The 17,356-nt window shown below is 45.7% G+C and overlaps 1 protein-coding gene across 2 annotated transcripts in view; it reads right to left on the bottom strand.

Annotated features, from left to right (window-relative positions):
* Nucleotides 1-987: 987 nt before the first annotated feature.
* LOC310695280 (uroplakin-3b-like) overlaps nt 988-17,356 on the bottom strand; it is a 50,894-nt gene continuing 34,525 nt past the window's right edge. Inside the window, exons 2-7 of one of the 2 annotated variants that reach the window (XM_083479451.1) lie at nt 14,444-16,860; nt 8,864-9,013; nt 7,077-7,296; nt 3,762-3,838; nt 3,373-3,502; nt 988-2,417 (exon numbers count right to left, since the gene is read on the bottom strand). In XM_083479451.1, the coding sequence (XP_083335577.1) occupies nt 2,246-2,417; nt 3,373-3,502; nt 3,762-3,838; nt 7,077-7,296; nt 8,864-9,013; nt 14,444-14,501 (807 nt within the window). In that variant the 5' untranslated portion in view covers nt 14,502-16,860 and the 3' untranslated portion in view covers nt 988-2,245. Of the gene's footprint in view, nt 2,418-3,372; nt 3,503-3,761; nt 3,839-7,076; nt 7,297-8,863; nt 9,014-14,443; nt 17,043-17,356 lie in introns of those variants that run through there. The other variant, XM_083479450.1, reaches the window with a different exon arrangement.

The raw sequence follows: 17,356 nt of genomic DNA, 5'->3' as shown, positions 1-17,356 counted from the left end.
CTTGCCAACCAATGAAGAAATTCTAGGAGACTCCTCCACACTCCTTGGCAGCAAATTCCACTGTCGAACAGCTCTTACTGTCAGGAAGTTCTTCCTAATGTTGAGGTGGAATCTTCTTTCTTGTAGTTTGGATCCATTGCTCCGTGTCCGCTTCTCTGGAGCAGCAGAAAACAACCTTTCTCCCTCCTCTATGTGACATCCTTTTATAGATAGCCATGTTCAAATATATAAAAGGATGTCACATAGAGGAGGGAGAAAGGTTGTTTTCTGCTGCTCCAGAGAAGTGGACATGGATCCAAACTACAAGAAAGAAGATTCCACCTAAACATTAGGAAGAACTTCCTGACAGTAAGAGCTGTTCGACAGTGGAATTTGCTGCCAAGGAGTGTGGTGGAGTCTCCTCCTTTGGAGGTCTTTAAGCAGAGGCTTGCCAACCATATGTCAGGAGTGCTCTGATGGTGTTTCCTGCTTGGCAGGGGGTTGGACTCGATGGCCCTTGTGGTCTCTTCCAACTCTATGATTCTATGATTCTATGAACCAGATGCCCATTATGGGAAAAGCAGGATTTGAGCATAAGAGCCCTCTCCTCTTCTCTGGCTTTCAAAAGCATTCCTGACTTCTCTCTAAGCTAAAAATTCTCAAATGCTGCAGCCTTTCTTCATAGGACTGATCTGTCCCCACCTTTATTATTTTGGGTCCCCTTTTCTGAACTTTTGCCAACTCTGCAATATCCCCTCCGAGACGAGGCATCCAGAACAATTTAAGCTTCAGTTCCTTCTCCTGTGGCAATAAAACTGTGATGTAACATACATGTCTGATCCCAGACAACAGGAGGGCATGGGGGGAGGGAGTCTGCATTATAATATTATTATTGTCATTTATTTATTTTTAAATGTCCCACATCTTCTACACACATGGTGGGTAAACATACAAAAATCCAGCCTTTCTGGAATTTGATATTCGGAGAAATTAATAACGAAACAACAATTGGTAGTCGAACCAGAATTAGCTTTATTAAATGTATTTCAAGACAACAATATTGATTTCCATAGTAAAGAATGAATAAGCCATTTATTACAAGTGGCAACATGCAACATACTGGAGAGACCTTTCTGGCACAATGATAGACAATTGGTACAAAACAGATTGAGAAACAGCCCTCCTTCAGAGATTAACAAATATACTATGGTTGACACATGGACAGAAGGTTTGAGCCCAGTGTGGTTGAATTTCATGACATATCCTTTATTGGGGGGTTTTAAGTAGAGGTAGGATGGCCACAGCCCTTGGGACCCCTGCCAACTCTAGTTTTATGAGTCTATGCCAGTATTCCAGTATTCCCCTCACCCCATCAGCATATGTCTCAATCTGTTTGATCAAAATTTAAATTTAAATGTAAATTATAATCTTCACTTTGAACCCCCTCCCCCATTTATCAATAGACCAACACTTTATATATTTTTTCCATTGGTAACATAAGAGGAACAATGAGTATTACTCATACATAATCGAAGCACAACCACGAGGGCTCCCGATTGGACTTTTATCTATGTGATGCTGAATGTTCCCTGATAATTCTGTTCTATCCTGTTTCCCCTTTGTGTTTGTTTAAATCAAGAACCTTTACATTGATCACTAACGCACCATATGTCGCAAATATAGCTGCAAATTTATTGTGTTGTTTTTTGTGTTATACAAATGACACGAGAAGACCTGGTCTCTTTATTCGCATCATTTATTATCCCCAGGACTGTTGTTTACCAAACCCAATAAAAAGTCATTTAAAGAAAAGAAAAGGAAAGGAAAAAGAGGAAACAATTACAGCCAGCTTAGTAATGTGACGTTCGAAAAAGTGAATGGAGGACAGGCTTATATTGCTGAGTGGAAGAATAAAACCTGGAGAAGGAAGGTGGTCAAGGTGGTGGGATTAAGTTGTGAGTGTTGATGTAACAGGGCTACTTTGGGGAGAGTGGGTGGCTGTCTGGTCTGGATGGAATCACACTGCAAACAGACACAGGAAGGCAGAGCCACACTTAAAGTATGTTCGCAGTGCGCATTTCAAGCACACAACTTCCCCCAAAGAATTATGGGAACTGTAGTCTTCCCGTCGCACAGCTACCGTCCCCAGCGAGCCTAGCAAACTACAGTTCCCAGAGTTCTTTGGGGAAGTCGTGTGCTTGAAATGTGCGTTTTAGATGTAGGGTGTGTGTTGATCTGCCCAGAGACCCAACCGGGGGTGGGGGCTCTAGGAAGCAGTGCTGAGGTGGTGGGGGCTTGGCATGTCCATGGCAGGGGGAGGAGGAGGCGCAGGAGGGGCAGGAGGGATGTGGTGCGTATCATAGCGGCTGCCTTGGAAGGGGTCTTGGCGCGGGGGCTCCTCTTGGTTTTCCGGTGGGCCTGGGCGGCAAAGCTTGAAGCTGGAGAGAGAGAGAGCACAGAGCATGAATGTCGGAGGAGAGCTGGGAACGAGTGATGGGGGCGGCATCAGAAACTGCCTTCTTATACTGAGTCAGATCACTGCTCCATTTAGCTCAGTACTGTCTACACGGACTGGCAGTGGCTCCCAGGGAATTCAGGCAGAGAGCCTCTCCAAGCCCAAACCGGAGGCACTGGGGCTCAAACCTGGGATCTTCTGACTGCGAAACAGATGCTCTCCCATGGAGGTTTGGCCTTAGCCTTGCAACTCAGTGGTGCTTACATCTGACAGCATGCATTCGTTCATTTTTAAATATATTTTGAAATATCCCACTTAAGAAGGAGAAGAAGAGTTTGGATTCGATATCCCGCTTTATCACTACCCTAAGGAGTCTCAAAGCGGCTCACAATCTCCTTTCCCTTCCTCCCCCACAACAAACACTCTGTGAGGTGAGTGGGGCTGGGAGACTTCAGAGAAGTGTGACTAGCCCAAGGTCACCCAGCAGCTGCATGTGGAGGAGCGGGGAAGCGAACCCGGTTCACCAGATTACGAGACTACCGCTTTTAACCACTACACCACACTGGCTCTCTTAATATAAGCACAGATCTTCCAGCGGTTTACATGTGAAGCAATGCAAGCGCAACTCAGTTCTGCTTGTAAGAAAACGCTGAGCTTTAGCAAAATGTGACACAGCTGCTGTTTGAACTGCTAGCCTGAATCAGGAATCCCATCAAAGGAAAGGGAAAACGTAACTAGCCTGTGGGCTGGATGGTTTTCCTCATCCTCCGACTCCCTCTGTGCTAACAAACCTGAAAGTCCCGTTATGAGGGGAGCAGGGAGGGCCTGTCGATCACTTTGGCGTTTTAGCAGAAGGCCTCACTGAGGTAAAACCCGGGACTTGCCCTCTACCACAATCCCCTTCGAGTACCCCACTAAGCCTGCCGGCAAAGTCTTACCATTCATAGCTGACGGTGCTTAGGAAGCCGATGGTGACAACCCCACAAAGGGCAGAGAGAATAGTGGTGATGACGATCATGTCTCCACTGCGACGTCCAGGCCAGGTATCCACTGTCTCCCATGCTTCACCTGAAAGGGATAACAAAAGGAGGCTATTTTCTTATCGGTTCCTCAGCTGCCTGAAATTCTGGGGAGCAGCTGCCAGTCAGTGTAAACAATATTGAGCTAGATGGTCTGACTCAGGTGCCTTTGTGAGGACTCTGCCAGTTACCCTGCCCGCTTGGTCAGCTTCTGGTGACAGAGCGCCATGTTGCCCTTTGCCTCAAGTGGCAAATCACATTGAGCCAGCCCAGATCTTTTCTGCAAGCCTCTTTCTTTTATAACATACCTCCTTTCAACTGAATTGGAGCGGACCACTTTGTTTCAGCTTTCGGTCCTTTGGAATCCATGATGAGGAATTTCACTCTGAGGAGGAGTTTAAAAAGAGACAGAGGTGGGTGAGTGGAAATATCAGGGATGTCTTACTAAACTTTATTGGAACAAATCACTCGTTGAATCTAGGTCCAGCGTGTGCATCTAGCCTTGTTTTCTCTCTGTCTCTCATTTCGCCAGCCCTAAATTTGGCTTTTCACATTTCCACATCACCCTGCCTTAGGAAAATTCACTTGCATTTCCCCTAATAAACACATGTTCGTATGCAGTCTTGCTTAATATACACATTCTTTGCAAGATGTATTCCCCCTGCTATTTATATTTCCCCTAATATAAAGCATTAGTGTATGTTATTTTTGCTAATATACACATTCTTCTGCATGCTTTACCCCAGTATATGCATTTATGTACACATAACTTAACCAGAAAAGTGAAAATTTCAAAGGATGGCTGGGATTTTTTTGGTTTGCATGTTCTTTTGCAAATAATTATGTGGGTTCACCTTTAATGTAAACTGAACCCAATCTAATGGAACCACCTTCGCCATCGGGGCCTGGTGACGACCCCAAGATCTCCTGCAATGATTTTGCAAAGTTCTTTGCAGATAAAGTCGCTCAGATTCAGAAAGAGGTAGACTCCACCATGGGAGCAGGGCTTCGGCGGGAGAGTGCTAGAGTCCTGTCTAGTTAAGTTGCATGGGATCAATTCCAATCTGTTACCTCTGAGGATGTGGACAGGCTGCTTGGACGAGTGAAACTAATCACCTGTCTCCTTGATCCTTGCCCATCCTGGCTTATAAAAGCGAGCCAGGAAGGGCTGAGCAATGGGCTCCAGGGGGTGGTGAATGCTTCCCTCAGTGAGGGAGCCTTCCCAGACCCGCTGAAAGAGGCAGTTATTAAACTGCTTCTTAAAAAAAAAAACATATTTGGACCCGGCCAATATGGCCAACTATTGCCCAGTCTCAAATCTTCCATTCTTGGGAAGGTGATTGAGCTTGTGGTTGCTGAACAACTCCAAGCACCCTGGAGGATGCGGACCATTTGGATCCCTTCCAGTTGGGATTCAGGCCTCACCACGGGACTGAAACTGCCTTGGTCGCACTTGACGATGAACTCTGGCAGGCTAGGGACAAAGGTGAAAGCTGTTTCCTAGTCCTGCTGGATCTCTCAGCGGCCTTTGATACCATTGACCAGGACATCCTTCTGCATTGTCTAGAGGGTCTGGGAGCTGGGGGCACTGTCATACAGTGGTTCCGCTCCTTCCTCCTGGGCCGTGTTCAGAAAGTGGTGTTGGGGGGGATGAGTGTTCAGACCCCTGGGCTCTCACTTGTGGGGTGCCTCAGGGTTCCATCCTCTCCTCCATGCTTTTTAACATCTACATGAAGCCGCTAGGAGAGATCATCAGAGGGTTTGGGCTGGGTGTCCACCAGTATGTGGATGATACCCAGCTCTACATCTCCTTCAAATCAGAACCAGTGAGGGCAGTGAAGGTCCTGTGTGAGTGTCTAGAGGCGGTTGGAGGATGGATGGCAGCTAACAGATTGAGGCTGAATCCTGACAAGACAGAAGCACTGTTATTGGGGGACAGGGGGCGAGCAGGTGTGAAGGACTCCCTGGTCCTAAATGGGGTAATTGTGCCCCTGAAGGACCAGGTGTGCAGCCTGGGAGTCATTTTGGACTCACAGCTGTTCATGGAGGCGCAGGTCAATTCTGTGTCCAGGGCAGCTGTCTACCAGTAGGCAAGCTAAGACCCTCCCTGCCCGCAGACTGTCTTGCCAGAGTGGTGCATGCTCTAGTTATCTCCCGCTTGGACTACTGCAATGCACTCTACGTGGGGCTACCTTTGAAGGTTACCTGGAAACTGCAATTAATCCAGAATGCAGCAGCTAGACTGGTGACTGGGAGCAGCCGCCGAGACCATATAACACTGGTCCTGAAAGACCTACATAGGCTCCCAGTATGTTTCCAAGCACAATTTGAAGTGTTGGTGCTGACCTTTAAAGCCCTAAGCGGCCTCGGACCAGTATACCTGAAGGAGCATCTCTACCCCCATCCCAATCAGGAAGCTCCAACTTGCTCAATAAATGCCAATCTAAACTTTCTCTGCAAGGGAGACTCTCACCTGATCGCAGGGCGGAGGCCTTTACTGTATCTTCCAGGCCTGTGTTTAAAATAGGAGACAGAGCCCTGACTGCACCCATAATAAGCTCCTTCGCCTGAGGCCTCGTTCCAGTCCCTCAGAAATGTCAACTCACGTGGAGTGCAATGTGGAATTTCTGGCTGAACAGATCTACCCTGCCATGGATGTTTGGGTAGAGGGATGGTTCCGAGCCGTCAGAAACTCAAGGTGCCTCAGGCTTCAAACAAGCCAGGACTGACGACACGGTCGCTTCATTTCTAAGAGGGGTGTGTGGCGTTTTCTGACATCTCTGGAAGCCATGTTTTAATTTTATTATAGTTTAATTACTTTTTAATTATTGTCTTGGAGCTTTCTATATTTTATCGGTGTTGATTTAATTTGCGTAAGCTGCCTTGAGCCCTGAAAGACCTACATAGGTTTGAGGGAAAGGTGGGATAATAATAATAATAATAATGTTAAGAGTTTGAGGTGTTAGGTTGTATGCCGAGACCCTTCCAATCCCTGGATCCAGCGAGTGTTAGAATTTAATCAGGCTTCTAATTATTGGAAGAGCCAGGCTAGCCTTCTGGTGGAAGCGATAGCCTGGGTGATGAGCCATTAAGGGGAACAAAGGAAAGGGGCTTTGTGCGAGATGGCCAGTGGGTGAAGCCCTTCCCTCAACTCCAGGTAATTAGAAAGACAGAGTGAGAGCTGAGAGCAGAGAGATGCAGTGATGTGAGCTAGAGGCAAAGCAGCAAGCTGGGAAGAAAGAAAGAAAGAAAGAAAGAAAGAAAGAAAGAAAGAAAGAAAGAAAGAGAGGGAGGGGGGGTTGGTTTCTTTCAGAATCCAGGGCTGCGTCCATACAGGAAGCAAGGCCCCACTGGAGTGTTAATGCTGTGAGCCCCTCCATCGTAGGCTCAGGTTGTATATATGTGTCAATAAACCATTATATCCTAAAGACACCACGGTCTCCGCTGTGCCACATCTCCAAAAGGGAACACGATCCCTGGGGAAGCGCCTGGAACCCCTGGAATCTCGCATTGGGGTGGCAAGCAACAACAATAATAGTTGAATTGGCTAAGGGTCTCTGTCTGAGTTTCCCATGCAAATTCAGCTCCTCTGCTCTGCATCAAGTCAGCTGATGAATTGTTACCTGAAAGAGGCAGGAGAAGGCAGCGGCCCATTGCAGCTGGTCTGGGTGTCATCGTTCTTGCAAGACGATTCGCCTCCTACCCGGAGGACGGTATTGGGATTACCGGCTTTGCAGTACTGGGCGGGGGTGGACTTCATGGTCATGTAGCCGTGAGAGGTGAACAGAGCTTCGTATGGAGGGATCTCTTGAGGTGTTTTGGGGTTCTTGAATCTGGCTGTGGCTGTTGGGTGGAGGAGGCATAGCGGGGGCAGGAATGAAACATTTTGCTGGTGAAGGAATATTTCTGTAAGGACCAAGATGGCCCCCTTTGCTTGTGGAATACCTCCAGCCTCATATAACCAACATGCTTAACTCTAATTAATGCACAAAGGGGTTAATATCATAGAGTAAGCTGTCCTGCCAAGCTTAGCGAGGTCACACCCCATCACCTTGGGAGAAAGGACTACCAAACTCTTCTTAAACCTTTCCCCCATGTGAACCAACCAGTAAGGATGTTTGGGCTGGTTGCTCCAAACCCAGACTGCATGTTTTTAGCAAGCCATCTTTGCGTTTCTATCAGGACCAGATTTAGGTTTGATGAGGCCGTAAGCTACTGATGAGGCCGTAAGCTACTGAAGTTAAGGTAAAGGGACCCCTGACCATTAGGTCCAGTCGTTGCAGACTCTGGGGTTGCGGTGCTCATCTCGCTTCATTGGCCGAGGGAGCCGGTGTACAGCTTCTGGGTCATGTGGCCAGTATGACTAAGCCGCTTCTGGTGAATCAGAGCAGTGCACGGAAATGCCGTTTATCTTCCTGCTGGAGCGGTACCTAGTTATCCACTTGCACTTTGACGTGCTTTCGAACTGCTAGGTTGGCAGGAGCAGGGACTGAGCAACGGGAGCTCACCCTGTTGCGGGCATTCGAACCGCCGACCTTCGGATCGGCAAGTCCTAGGCTCTGTGGTTTAACCCACAGCGCCACCCATGTCCCTCTGCTGAAGGTAATGGGGCCCTTTATATGTCCAGCTGTCCTTTGTCAACAACAAATTGCAGCTGCTTTCTGTATGGTATATGGTAATTTATAGACCTAGTAGGTATCTAAAGCAATTTGCACATAACAAAATATGTATTTTATCAAAGTACCATATTTTTTGCTCTATAAGACTCACTTTTCCCCTCCTAAAAAGTAAGGGGAAATGTGTGTGCGTCTTATGGGGCAAATGCAGGCTGCGCAGCTATCCCAGAAGCCAGAACAGCAAGAGGGATTGCTGCTTTCACTGCGTAGTGATCCCTCTTGCTGTTCTAGCTTCTGAGATTCAGAATATTTATTTTCTTCTTTCCCTCCTCCAAAAACTAGGTGCGTCTTGTGGTCTGGTGCGTCTTATAGAGCGAAAAATACGGTAATGGTTGAACTGAAATACAATTAAGAAGTATATTAATATTAAAATGGGGGGGCACTCCCTAAGCTATAGCTTGTTTAGCTTAGACATAACATTTAGAAACATTTACCATTTTGTAACCTAAAATAAGCTGTCTGTCTTTTCTTGCTGCTTCAAGTTGATTTATTTATTGCTGAAAGCTTGCAGCCCTGCTTTTAAGGTGGTCCCAGTTACATTAACTGCCTTTTCTACTTATCTACAACCCTGGCTTGCTAAAATATCTGAGTGCTGCAGCAACTTAGACTGGGAGAGATGTCAAAAATTGCAGGTAGTTTTGAGTTGACAAGTGTTTAAATTGAGACCCCACCCCCCCTCTAACCCCATTGTCCAGATTTTGGTGGGCTCTACAAAAAGCTAACTGCAGACTCACCGTTCGCGTACGTGACCACCAACCAGATACTGTCCGAGTCATTGGCAAATCGGTCAAAAATGCAGTGGGGTAGCGTCAAGGCGAAGGTGCTTTGAGTGGTTTTCCCTTCCAATGGCTTGTTGGAGACAGAGGGGGTGTAGGAGATCGTCTCTGAAAAGACACAGGGAGATTCAGTGGGTTCCTACTCCCAGATGCAGAAAACTGTGAGGTACGCAAACAGACATCATCAGAAGGGCACCAGGAGACACCTGCAGCTGCATCGGGCCAAAGGAGGCCAGGCATCCAGTTCTCATGGCAGCCAGCCAGACACTCCAAAGGGAAGTGAGGCAGTGTGATCTAGTGGTTAGAGCACTGAGGCTTAGGGCCTGGGGAGATCAGGGTTCAAACCCCCACTCGGCCATGAGGAAGCTCACTGGGTGACCTTGGGCCAGTTACTGTCTCTCGGCCTAACCTACCTTCCAGGGTTGTGTGAGGATAAAACAGAGAGAGGGAGAACCATGCATGTATTGATTGATTACAGTGGTCCCTTGGGTTAAGAACTTAATTCGTTCCAGAGGTCCGTTCTTAACCTGAAACTGTTCTTAACCTGAGGTACCACTTTAGCTAATGGGGCCTCCCGCTGCCGCCGCCGCCGCCATGCGATTTCTGTTCTCATCCTGAAGCAAAGTTCTTAACCCGAGGTACTATTTCTGGGTTAGAGGAGTCTGTAACCTGAAGTGTTTGTAACCTGAAGCGTCTGTAACCCAAGGTACCACTGTACATTTATACAGCACCTCCTCCTTCAAGGAGCTCACGGTGGTGTACATGGTTCCCCCATTTTATCCTCATAGAAAACCCTGTGAAGTAGATTAGGCTGGGGAATGTTGACCGGCAGTGCTTTTTTCCTCCCTTAAAAAAATGTTTAGGGTTACTCTCATTTTGACTCAAGAAGGTCACCATTTTATAGTTCAAATCTGGGAAAATAAATACAGTAAATGGACAAAAGTACAAAGATTCACAAAATGTTTAGGGCTATGCTTATCCCTGCGTACCCCCAGGGGAAAAAATCGCTGGTGACTGGCCCAAGTTCACCCAATGAGGTTCCTCATTGCTGAGTGGGGATTCGAACCCTGGTTTCCCAGGGGCTGATCCAACACTCCTACTGTTACACCACATGGGCTTTCCTTGCTGCCTTGAGCTCCTTGCAGGAAAGGTGGGAGGCAGATGGAATAAATAAATAAGTAAATAATCCCCCAATCAGGAACACAGTGGAGAGAAGACGTTGTCATCACAACTAGTAGCCATTGTTAGCGTTATCCACCACGACTGTGTCTAAGCCCACCTTTAAAGTTTAAACAAACTACTAACTTCCCCCAAATAATAATGGGATCTGTCGCTTCTTAAAGATGATGATAGTTGTTAGGAGACACCCCCCCCATTCCCCTCCCACAGCTACAATTCCCATAGTTCCCTGCAAAGCAGGATTGTTAAACCACTCTGGGAATCGTGGTTCTCTGAAGGAATTAAGGGTCTCCTGACATCTCTCAGCACCCTCAACAAACCACGGATCCCAGAATGCAGCAGCTAGACTGGTGACTGGGAGCGGCCGCAGAGACCACATAACACCGGTCTTGAAAGACCTACATTGGCTCCCAGTACGTTTCCGAGCACAATTCAAAGTGTTGGTGCTGACCTTTAAAGCCCTAAACGGCCTTGGTCCAGTATATCTGAAGGAGCGTCTCCACCCCCATCGTTCTACCCGGACACTGAGGTCCAGCACTGAGGGCCTTCTGGCAGTTCCCTCACTGCGAGAAGCCAAGTTACAGGGAACCAGGCAGAGGGCCTTCTCGGCAGTGGTGCCTTCCCTGTGGAACACCCTCCCACCAGATGTCAAAGAGAACAACAACTACCAGGCTTTTAGAAGACATCTGAAGGCAGCCCTGTTTCAGGAAGCTTTTAATGTTTGATGTATTATAGTATTTTAATATTCTTTTGGAAGCCGCCCAGAGTGGCTGGGGAAGCCCAGCCAGATGGGTGGGGTATAAATAATAAATTATTATTATTATTATTATTATTATTATTATTATTATTATTATTGTGGTATTGTAGTGCTTTGAACATATGGTGGGAATGGGGCCTCTATTCACTAATCCCTGCAATTTTTAGAGTGTATAAATTTACACAAGACAAGCTCCTCTTTTTTCTGGACAGATCAACCAGGCACCCTCCCAACTCCTTCTGTTCCCCCCAAATGGCCATGTAATCTAGTGTTTCTCCAGGTGAGGGCAGCAAGTCTGCTGCCAGGCTCAACAGCTCTGGATACCTCTGAGATGAAAGAGACCCCGGCATAGGAGCCGACTGTAACCCTCAGAATGGGAGCCCCCCATAGTACGATCCTTCCTCTCTCCAGTGATCTTAGAAGATGGATTTTCAAGAAAACCTGGACCACATTCACACTATACAATACTACTTTAAACAGACATGGCTTCCCCCAAAGAATCCTGGGAGCTGTAGTTTGTTAAGGGCACCGAGAGTTGTTTGGAGGCGAATATAATGGTATCTCAGGTTACATACACTTCAGGTTACAGACTCCGCTAACCCAGAAATATCACCTCGGGTTAAGAACTTTACCTCAGGATGAGAACAGAAATTGTGTGGTAGCAGCAGGAGGCCCCATTAGCTAAAGTGGTGCTTCAGGTTAAGAACAGTTTCAGGTTAAGAATGGACCTCCAGAACTAAGGAAGTACTTAACCCGAGGTAACACTGTACAGTGGTGCCCCGCAAGACGAAATTAATTCGTTCCGCAATTTTTGCCGTCTAGCGAATTTTTCTTCTTGCGAAGCACGGTTTAAACGGTTTAACAAACTCGCGAGACGTTTTCGTCTTGCGAAGCAAGCCCATAGGGGAATTTGTCTTGCGAGGCAAATCGTGAATGAAAAAACCTTTCGTCTAGCGAGTTTTTTGTCTTGCGAGGCATTCGTCTTGCAGGGCACCACTGTATATGGAAAATGATGTATAGATGATATTTGACACCAACTAAATTCGCAAAAAATGTATAGAACATCTGATAATTTATGTTGGAAATGTAAAGAAAAAGAAGGTAACTTTCACCATATGTGGTGGACTTGCCCTAAGGTTTTGAAAGCATACTGGGACATGATCTATAATGAACTTAAGAAAGTGTTTAAGAACACGTTCCATAAGAAACCAGAAGCTTTCTTGTTAGGTATTTTAGGAGAAGAGATCCCTAAGAAAGACCATACTATATCCTTATATGCAACGACAGTGGCAAGGATTCTTTTAGCCCAGAAGTGGAAACAGCAAGAAACTCCGACAGTAGAAGAATGGCAGAACAAGATGATCGAATATACAGAGAGGGCAAGACTATACAGGAAAATCTGAGACTAGCAAGACCAACAGTTTGAAAAAGACTGGAGTAAATTTATTATTTATTTGAAAGAACATTGTAAACATTTAGCAACACTAACAGAACTGGCTTAAAGGTTTGCCAGTTAAAATTAGAAATTTATTTACAATGATAAGGAATCTTAAAGTAAAAAGAAAGGTGGGGGGGGGATGAGAAATGTGGATGAAATTATAATTGGAAGTTAGAAAGTCAGGTGGGTGGGATGGGGCGAAGTCGTTGACTCGAGAGAGTCAGAATATAGGTAATGTAAAGATATGTAAAATCACACGGTGTTTTTTGAAAACGAAAATACCAATAAAAAATATAATTAAAAAAAGGAGTTGTTAGGAGGTCCCTATTCCCCCACCCCCTGTCAAAGAGCTAAAATTCCCGGAGTTCCCTCTTGCCTGTTAAGCCACTCTGGGAATTGTAGCTCTGCCAGGGGAAAGAGGTGGAGTGTTCGTTATACAGCCAGTGTGGTGCATTGGGTAGAGTCTCTGACTAAGATCTGGGAGACAAGGGTTCAAATCCGCCCCCCTCCCCCAGACGACCATGAAGCTCACTGGGCGACCCGGGGGAATGGGGCAGTCACTGCCTCTCAGCCCAATCTACCTCACAGGGTTGTTGTGGGGATTAACTGGGGAGAGGGAGACCCACGTACACCACCTTGAGCTCCTCGGAGAGGCAAGGTGGGATAGAGACGAAATAAACAGATAATAAACTCTCAGCATGCTTCACAAACTACAGCTCCCAGAATTCTCCGGGGGAAAGCCGTTACTATATAAAATGGTATCACGGGGTTTAAAAGTATGGTTGGGACGGGGCTCTGGTTCCATACCCAAGTTCTCCTGAATAACTGGGCAAAGGGTAGGTAATTCCCCTCCTCAGTAGAGATGGGCAAATCATTTTTCCATTCTTCAAGTCTCCACATTTCCACATCAGCTTGCAATTTAAAAAGAAAATAACTTGCCATGAAAATTTGGTAGCACTGAAGTTTGAATTTCTCCAAATCTACATGTTTTTATGCAATTTGGCCTTTCTTTCTTTCTTTCTTTCTTTCTTTCTTTCTTTCTTTCTTTCTTTCTTTCTTTCTTTCTTTCTTTTTACAAAGTAATATCCGGAATAGAATGCATGTTTTAAATATCTTTCCTTCACAGATATATGCAGATTTTATGCAGATTTTACCACAGTACTTGCATTTTCGTACCATTTATTCAGTTGGAGAATGACACTACAAAATTTGCAGAAGCGTGAATTCTGAAGGATGGATGTGTTTTGGTTCAAGCATTGTTTCAGGAAGAGCAAATTTATCTTTAAAGAGGAACTGAATCAAATTTATTCCTTCCATTCCGCCTACCCTGGTCATCATCACTCAAGGCGCATCAAACTTCCGACATTCAACTTTGTTCGAGGTCCACAAATTCTAGTGTTATGAGGGAGAAAAACTTTCTTCTGCCCGCTTTTTCTGCCTAATTTTATAAACTTCTATCATGCTGCCTCTTTCTCAGCTTTTCCTCTAAACTAAAAAAAATCCCAAGCACTGCTCCACACACATATGCCACATTTTAAAGCACATTCTTTCCCCCAAAGAATCATGGGAACTGTAGTTTTCCCCTCACAGAGCTACAACCCCAAGCACTTTGCAAATCTACAGTTCCATACCCTCCAACATTTCTCCAATTAAAATAGGGATGCCTCATATTATTATTTTAAATATTAAAATAATATTTTTTTAAATAAAAATTAAAATATATATATTTTTATTTATTTATAGCCCACCCATCTGAATGGGTTGCCCCGGTCACTCTGAGCGGCTACCAACACGTATAAAAATGCAATAAAACATTAAACAATAAATAAAAAAATCTTCCTTCAGGGCTGCCTTCAGATGTCTTCTAAAGGATGTATATACCGTAGTTACTTATCTCACTGGCTCGGGGGTCACATAACTCCATACCCTTCAACACTTCTCTGATGAAAATAGGGACTTCCTAAGGAAAAGTGGGACATTCCAGGATCAAATCATAAAATGGGACGGCTTCTGTAAATCCAGGACTGTCCCTGGAAAATAGGGACACTTGGAGGGTCTGCCGTTCCCAGGATTCTTTGAAGGAACTACCCCAAAATCCTGGGGATGGGTCAGAATATATATAAAATTATCTTTAAAATTCACAGTGTTACCAAACAATAGTCACCTATGCCAGCGACGGTCCCTCCAGCTGCCAGCAGCAGAAGCAGAAGGAAAGAGGCCATCTTCACACAGCCCAGATCTTCTCCAGATGTTTCTCCTCACTAAAACAGGAGATGGTCAGGGCCACACAAACCGCTTCTCTCGCTGTCCTGGGTGCAAATGAAGAGAGGACCACTGAGGCGAAATATCTTCCTCCTCTTCCTCCTCCTCCTCAACTGGCTGGCTCTTTTTCTTTTTCTTTTTTTTTGCTTTGCCTTCAGGGGCTGCCCTAGGCCCTTCCCCACTTTCCACATTCCTCCCAGCCTGTGTAAGGAGGATCTTGACCCTGATAGTGAGCAGGTTTGTCTTGTTTTTATTCTGCCCCACCGAAAAAACACACACACAACAGCCACCAAGAGGAACATGGGAAGAGCTTGCCGGATGAGACCAGCAGCCCCTCTGGTCCAGGTGTGATGGATCAAGATGCTTCATAACCAAATCTGCCTTTGTGTCGAGAACAGGAGTTTTCTGGGACTGAGTTTCTCAACCTATTGTCGTTCCTGAATTTTATTTTATACCTTCCATCAAAAAATTAATGCGCAGGGAGGTCCCCTGTACACTCCCATCCAGGTATTAGCCAGTCCTGGCTGCCCTTTGTTTGGCAAGACAGTTTTTTATTTATTAATAATGCCCAGTGTTATTTTTTTCCAGAAAAAGAGAACTCACCATGAACGCTTCCCTGGTTTTATTTAAAAAAAAAAAGCCATCCCAGTTTCTGATTTGATCCCAAAATGTCCCACTTTTCCTTAGGACTATTTTCATTGGAGAAATGTTGGAGGGTATGGAATAGGACCAGTGCCAGATTTACATATAAGCTAAACAAGCTATAGCTTAGGGCCCCACTCTCTTGGAGGGACCCAAAAAATTAAAGGTAAACAACAACTGGATGAACATTTCCAAAATATAAGATAAAAAGTAAAATAAAACCTACATACAGCAACAGTGTTTTGTGTTGTGTAGGCTCCTATTTGTTATGTGCAAATAGCTTTAGATACCTACAGTATTAGGTCCATAAAATACCATATAGCATATATTCAACACAAAAAACAGCGGCAATTTGTTACTGGCAAAGGACAGCTGGACATATAAAGGGCCCCATTACCTTCAGTAGCTGAGGGCCTCATCAAATTCTGTTATTTGTACTGCCCAACAATTCATTAGACTACAGGTCCATACACTCCAACATTTTTCTGATTAAAATAGGGATGCCCTATCCCATAATTGTAGGAGTACCGGTAATAGTAGTAGTGGTAGTAAATACTATTATTTTTATTATTTGTACCTCACCCATCTGACTGGGTTGCCCCAATCACTCTGGGTGACTTCCAACACATATAAAAACGTAATAAAACATTAAAAATAAACTTCCCTATAAATGGTCCGTGAATGCTTTTAAGTTAAGAAATAAGCAATATTTGAGGGCGAATGTTTGTAGGTCCATCAACCAGGCCAGCGGAACACAGGAAAAGAACAGTGTGGCTGGTGGGAGACAGGAAAGGCAGAAACACTTGAAAAATGCCGCCAGACCTGTCTGGATTGGGGAGTGGGTGCACATATGTGCAAAAGTCCCAGCCATGCTACCTGTCACACAGGTTACGGACAAGGCTAGGGGGTAATGCTGCCAAACCAGTTCCACAAGGCTGGGTTGTACTGGGCAGTCCATTAATGTGGGCAGGCAGGTCTGAGCCGCCCCAAAGAGACTTGAGATTAAATGATGAGTAAACTCCTGAGAGCACAGGGCACTCATTCGAAAAGGAGGGTGCCTGATGTCTCTCTGGGTGATCCACTGCTTTGGCATTTCCTCCTTGCAGCCAAGCTTCTGTAGGGAGGGGGCAGAACGATAATGTCTCTTTGCCTTGGAAGCAAAGACGCCCTGGGACTGCTTCTGCTCAGAGGAGGTAGCTCGCTCTGTCTCTGCATGCAAGTGTTCTGTCCTCCTTCCAATGAGCTCTTATTGGGTTGGGTGATCCACCAAAAAATAAGACAAAATCCAGATATTCCCAAGGCTCACAGTCTACAACACTATAGGATGCCTCTTCTTGAACCTTTCCCTCTCTTTAAATTGGGGTTTTCATCCCTTGCCAAAGTGAGAAGGATGACCTCACCAAGTGGTTGTGTTTGAATACAGTGGTACCTCGGGTTAAGAACTTAATTTGTACTGGAGGTCCGTTCTTAACCTGAAACTGTTCTTAACCTGAGGTACCACTTTAGCTAATGGGGCCTCCCGCTGCTGCTGTGCTGCCGCTGCACCATTTCTGTTCTTATCCTGAAGTGGCGCTGTGGGTTAAACCACAGAGCCTAGGACTTGCCGATCAGAAGGTCGGTGGTTCGAATCCCCAGGACGGGGTGAGCTCCTGTTGCTCGGTCCCTGCTCCTGCCAACCTAGCAGTTCGAAAGCACATCAAAGCGCAAGTAGATAAATAGGTACCGCTCTGGCGGGAAGGTAAACGGCGTTTCCGTGTGCTGCTCTGGTTCGCCAGAAGCGGCTTAGTCATGCTGGCCACATGACCCGGAAGCTGTACGCCGGCTCCCTCGGCCAATAAAGCGAGATGTGCGCCGCAACCCCAGAGTCAGCCACGACTGTACCTGATGGTCAGGGGTCCCTTTACCTTTACTATTTATGGGTTAGCAAAGTCTGTAACCTGAAGCGTCTATAACCCGAGATACCACTGTACAGCAATGGTTACTATGTGTGGAATTCTGCAGCTGGAGGGTTGCATTTTTATTTTATTTCATTACTGTTAAGTGTAAGGGACTAGTCCTCATGACTCCTAAGGTAGGGTTTGAAAAGGAGGTGGGGCAGGGGAGTAGTTTAAACAAGACGCTTGCATCCAGTTTTTCTCCACGTAGAATTTCCAACACTCACAGTAGAATGTGA

The sequence above is a fragment of the Podarcis liolepis genome, assembly GCF_965112155.1.
Source record: "Podarcis liolepis genome assembly, chromosome: 16".
Lineage (NCBI taxonomy): Eukaryota > Metazoa > Chordata > Lepidosauria > Squamata > Lacertidae > Podarcis > Podarcis liolepis.
Note: the sequence above shows the minus strand (reverse complement) of the source record. Positions and strands in the feature narration are given on the sequence as shown.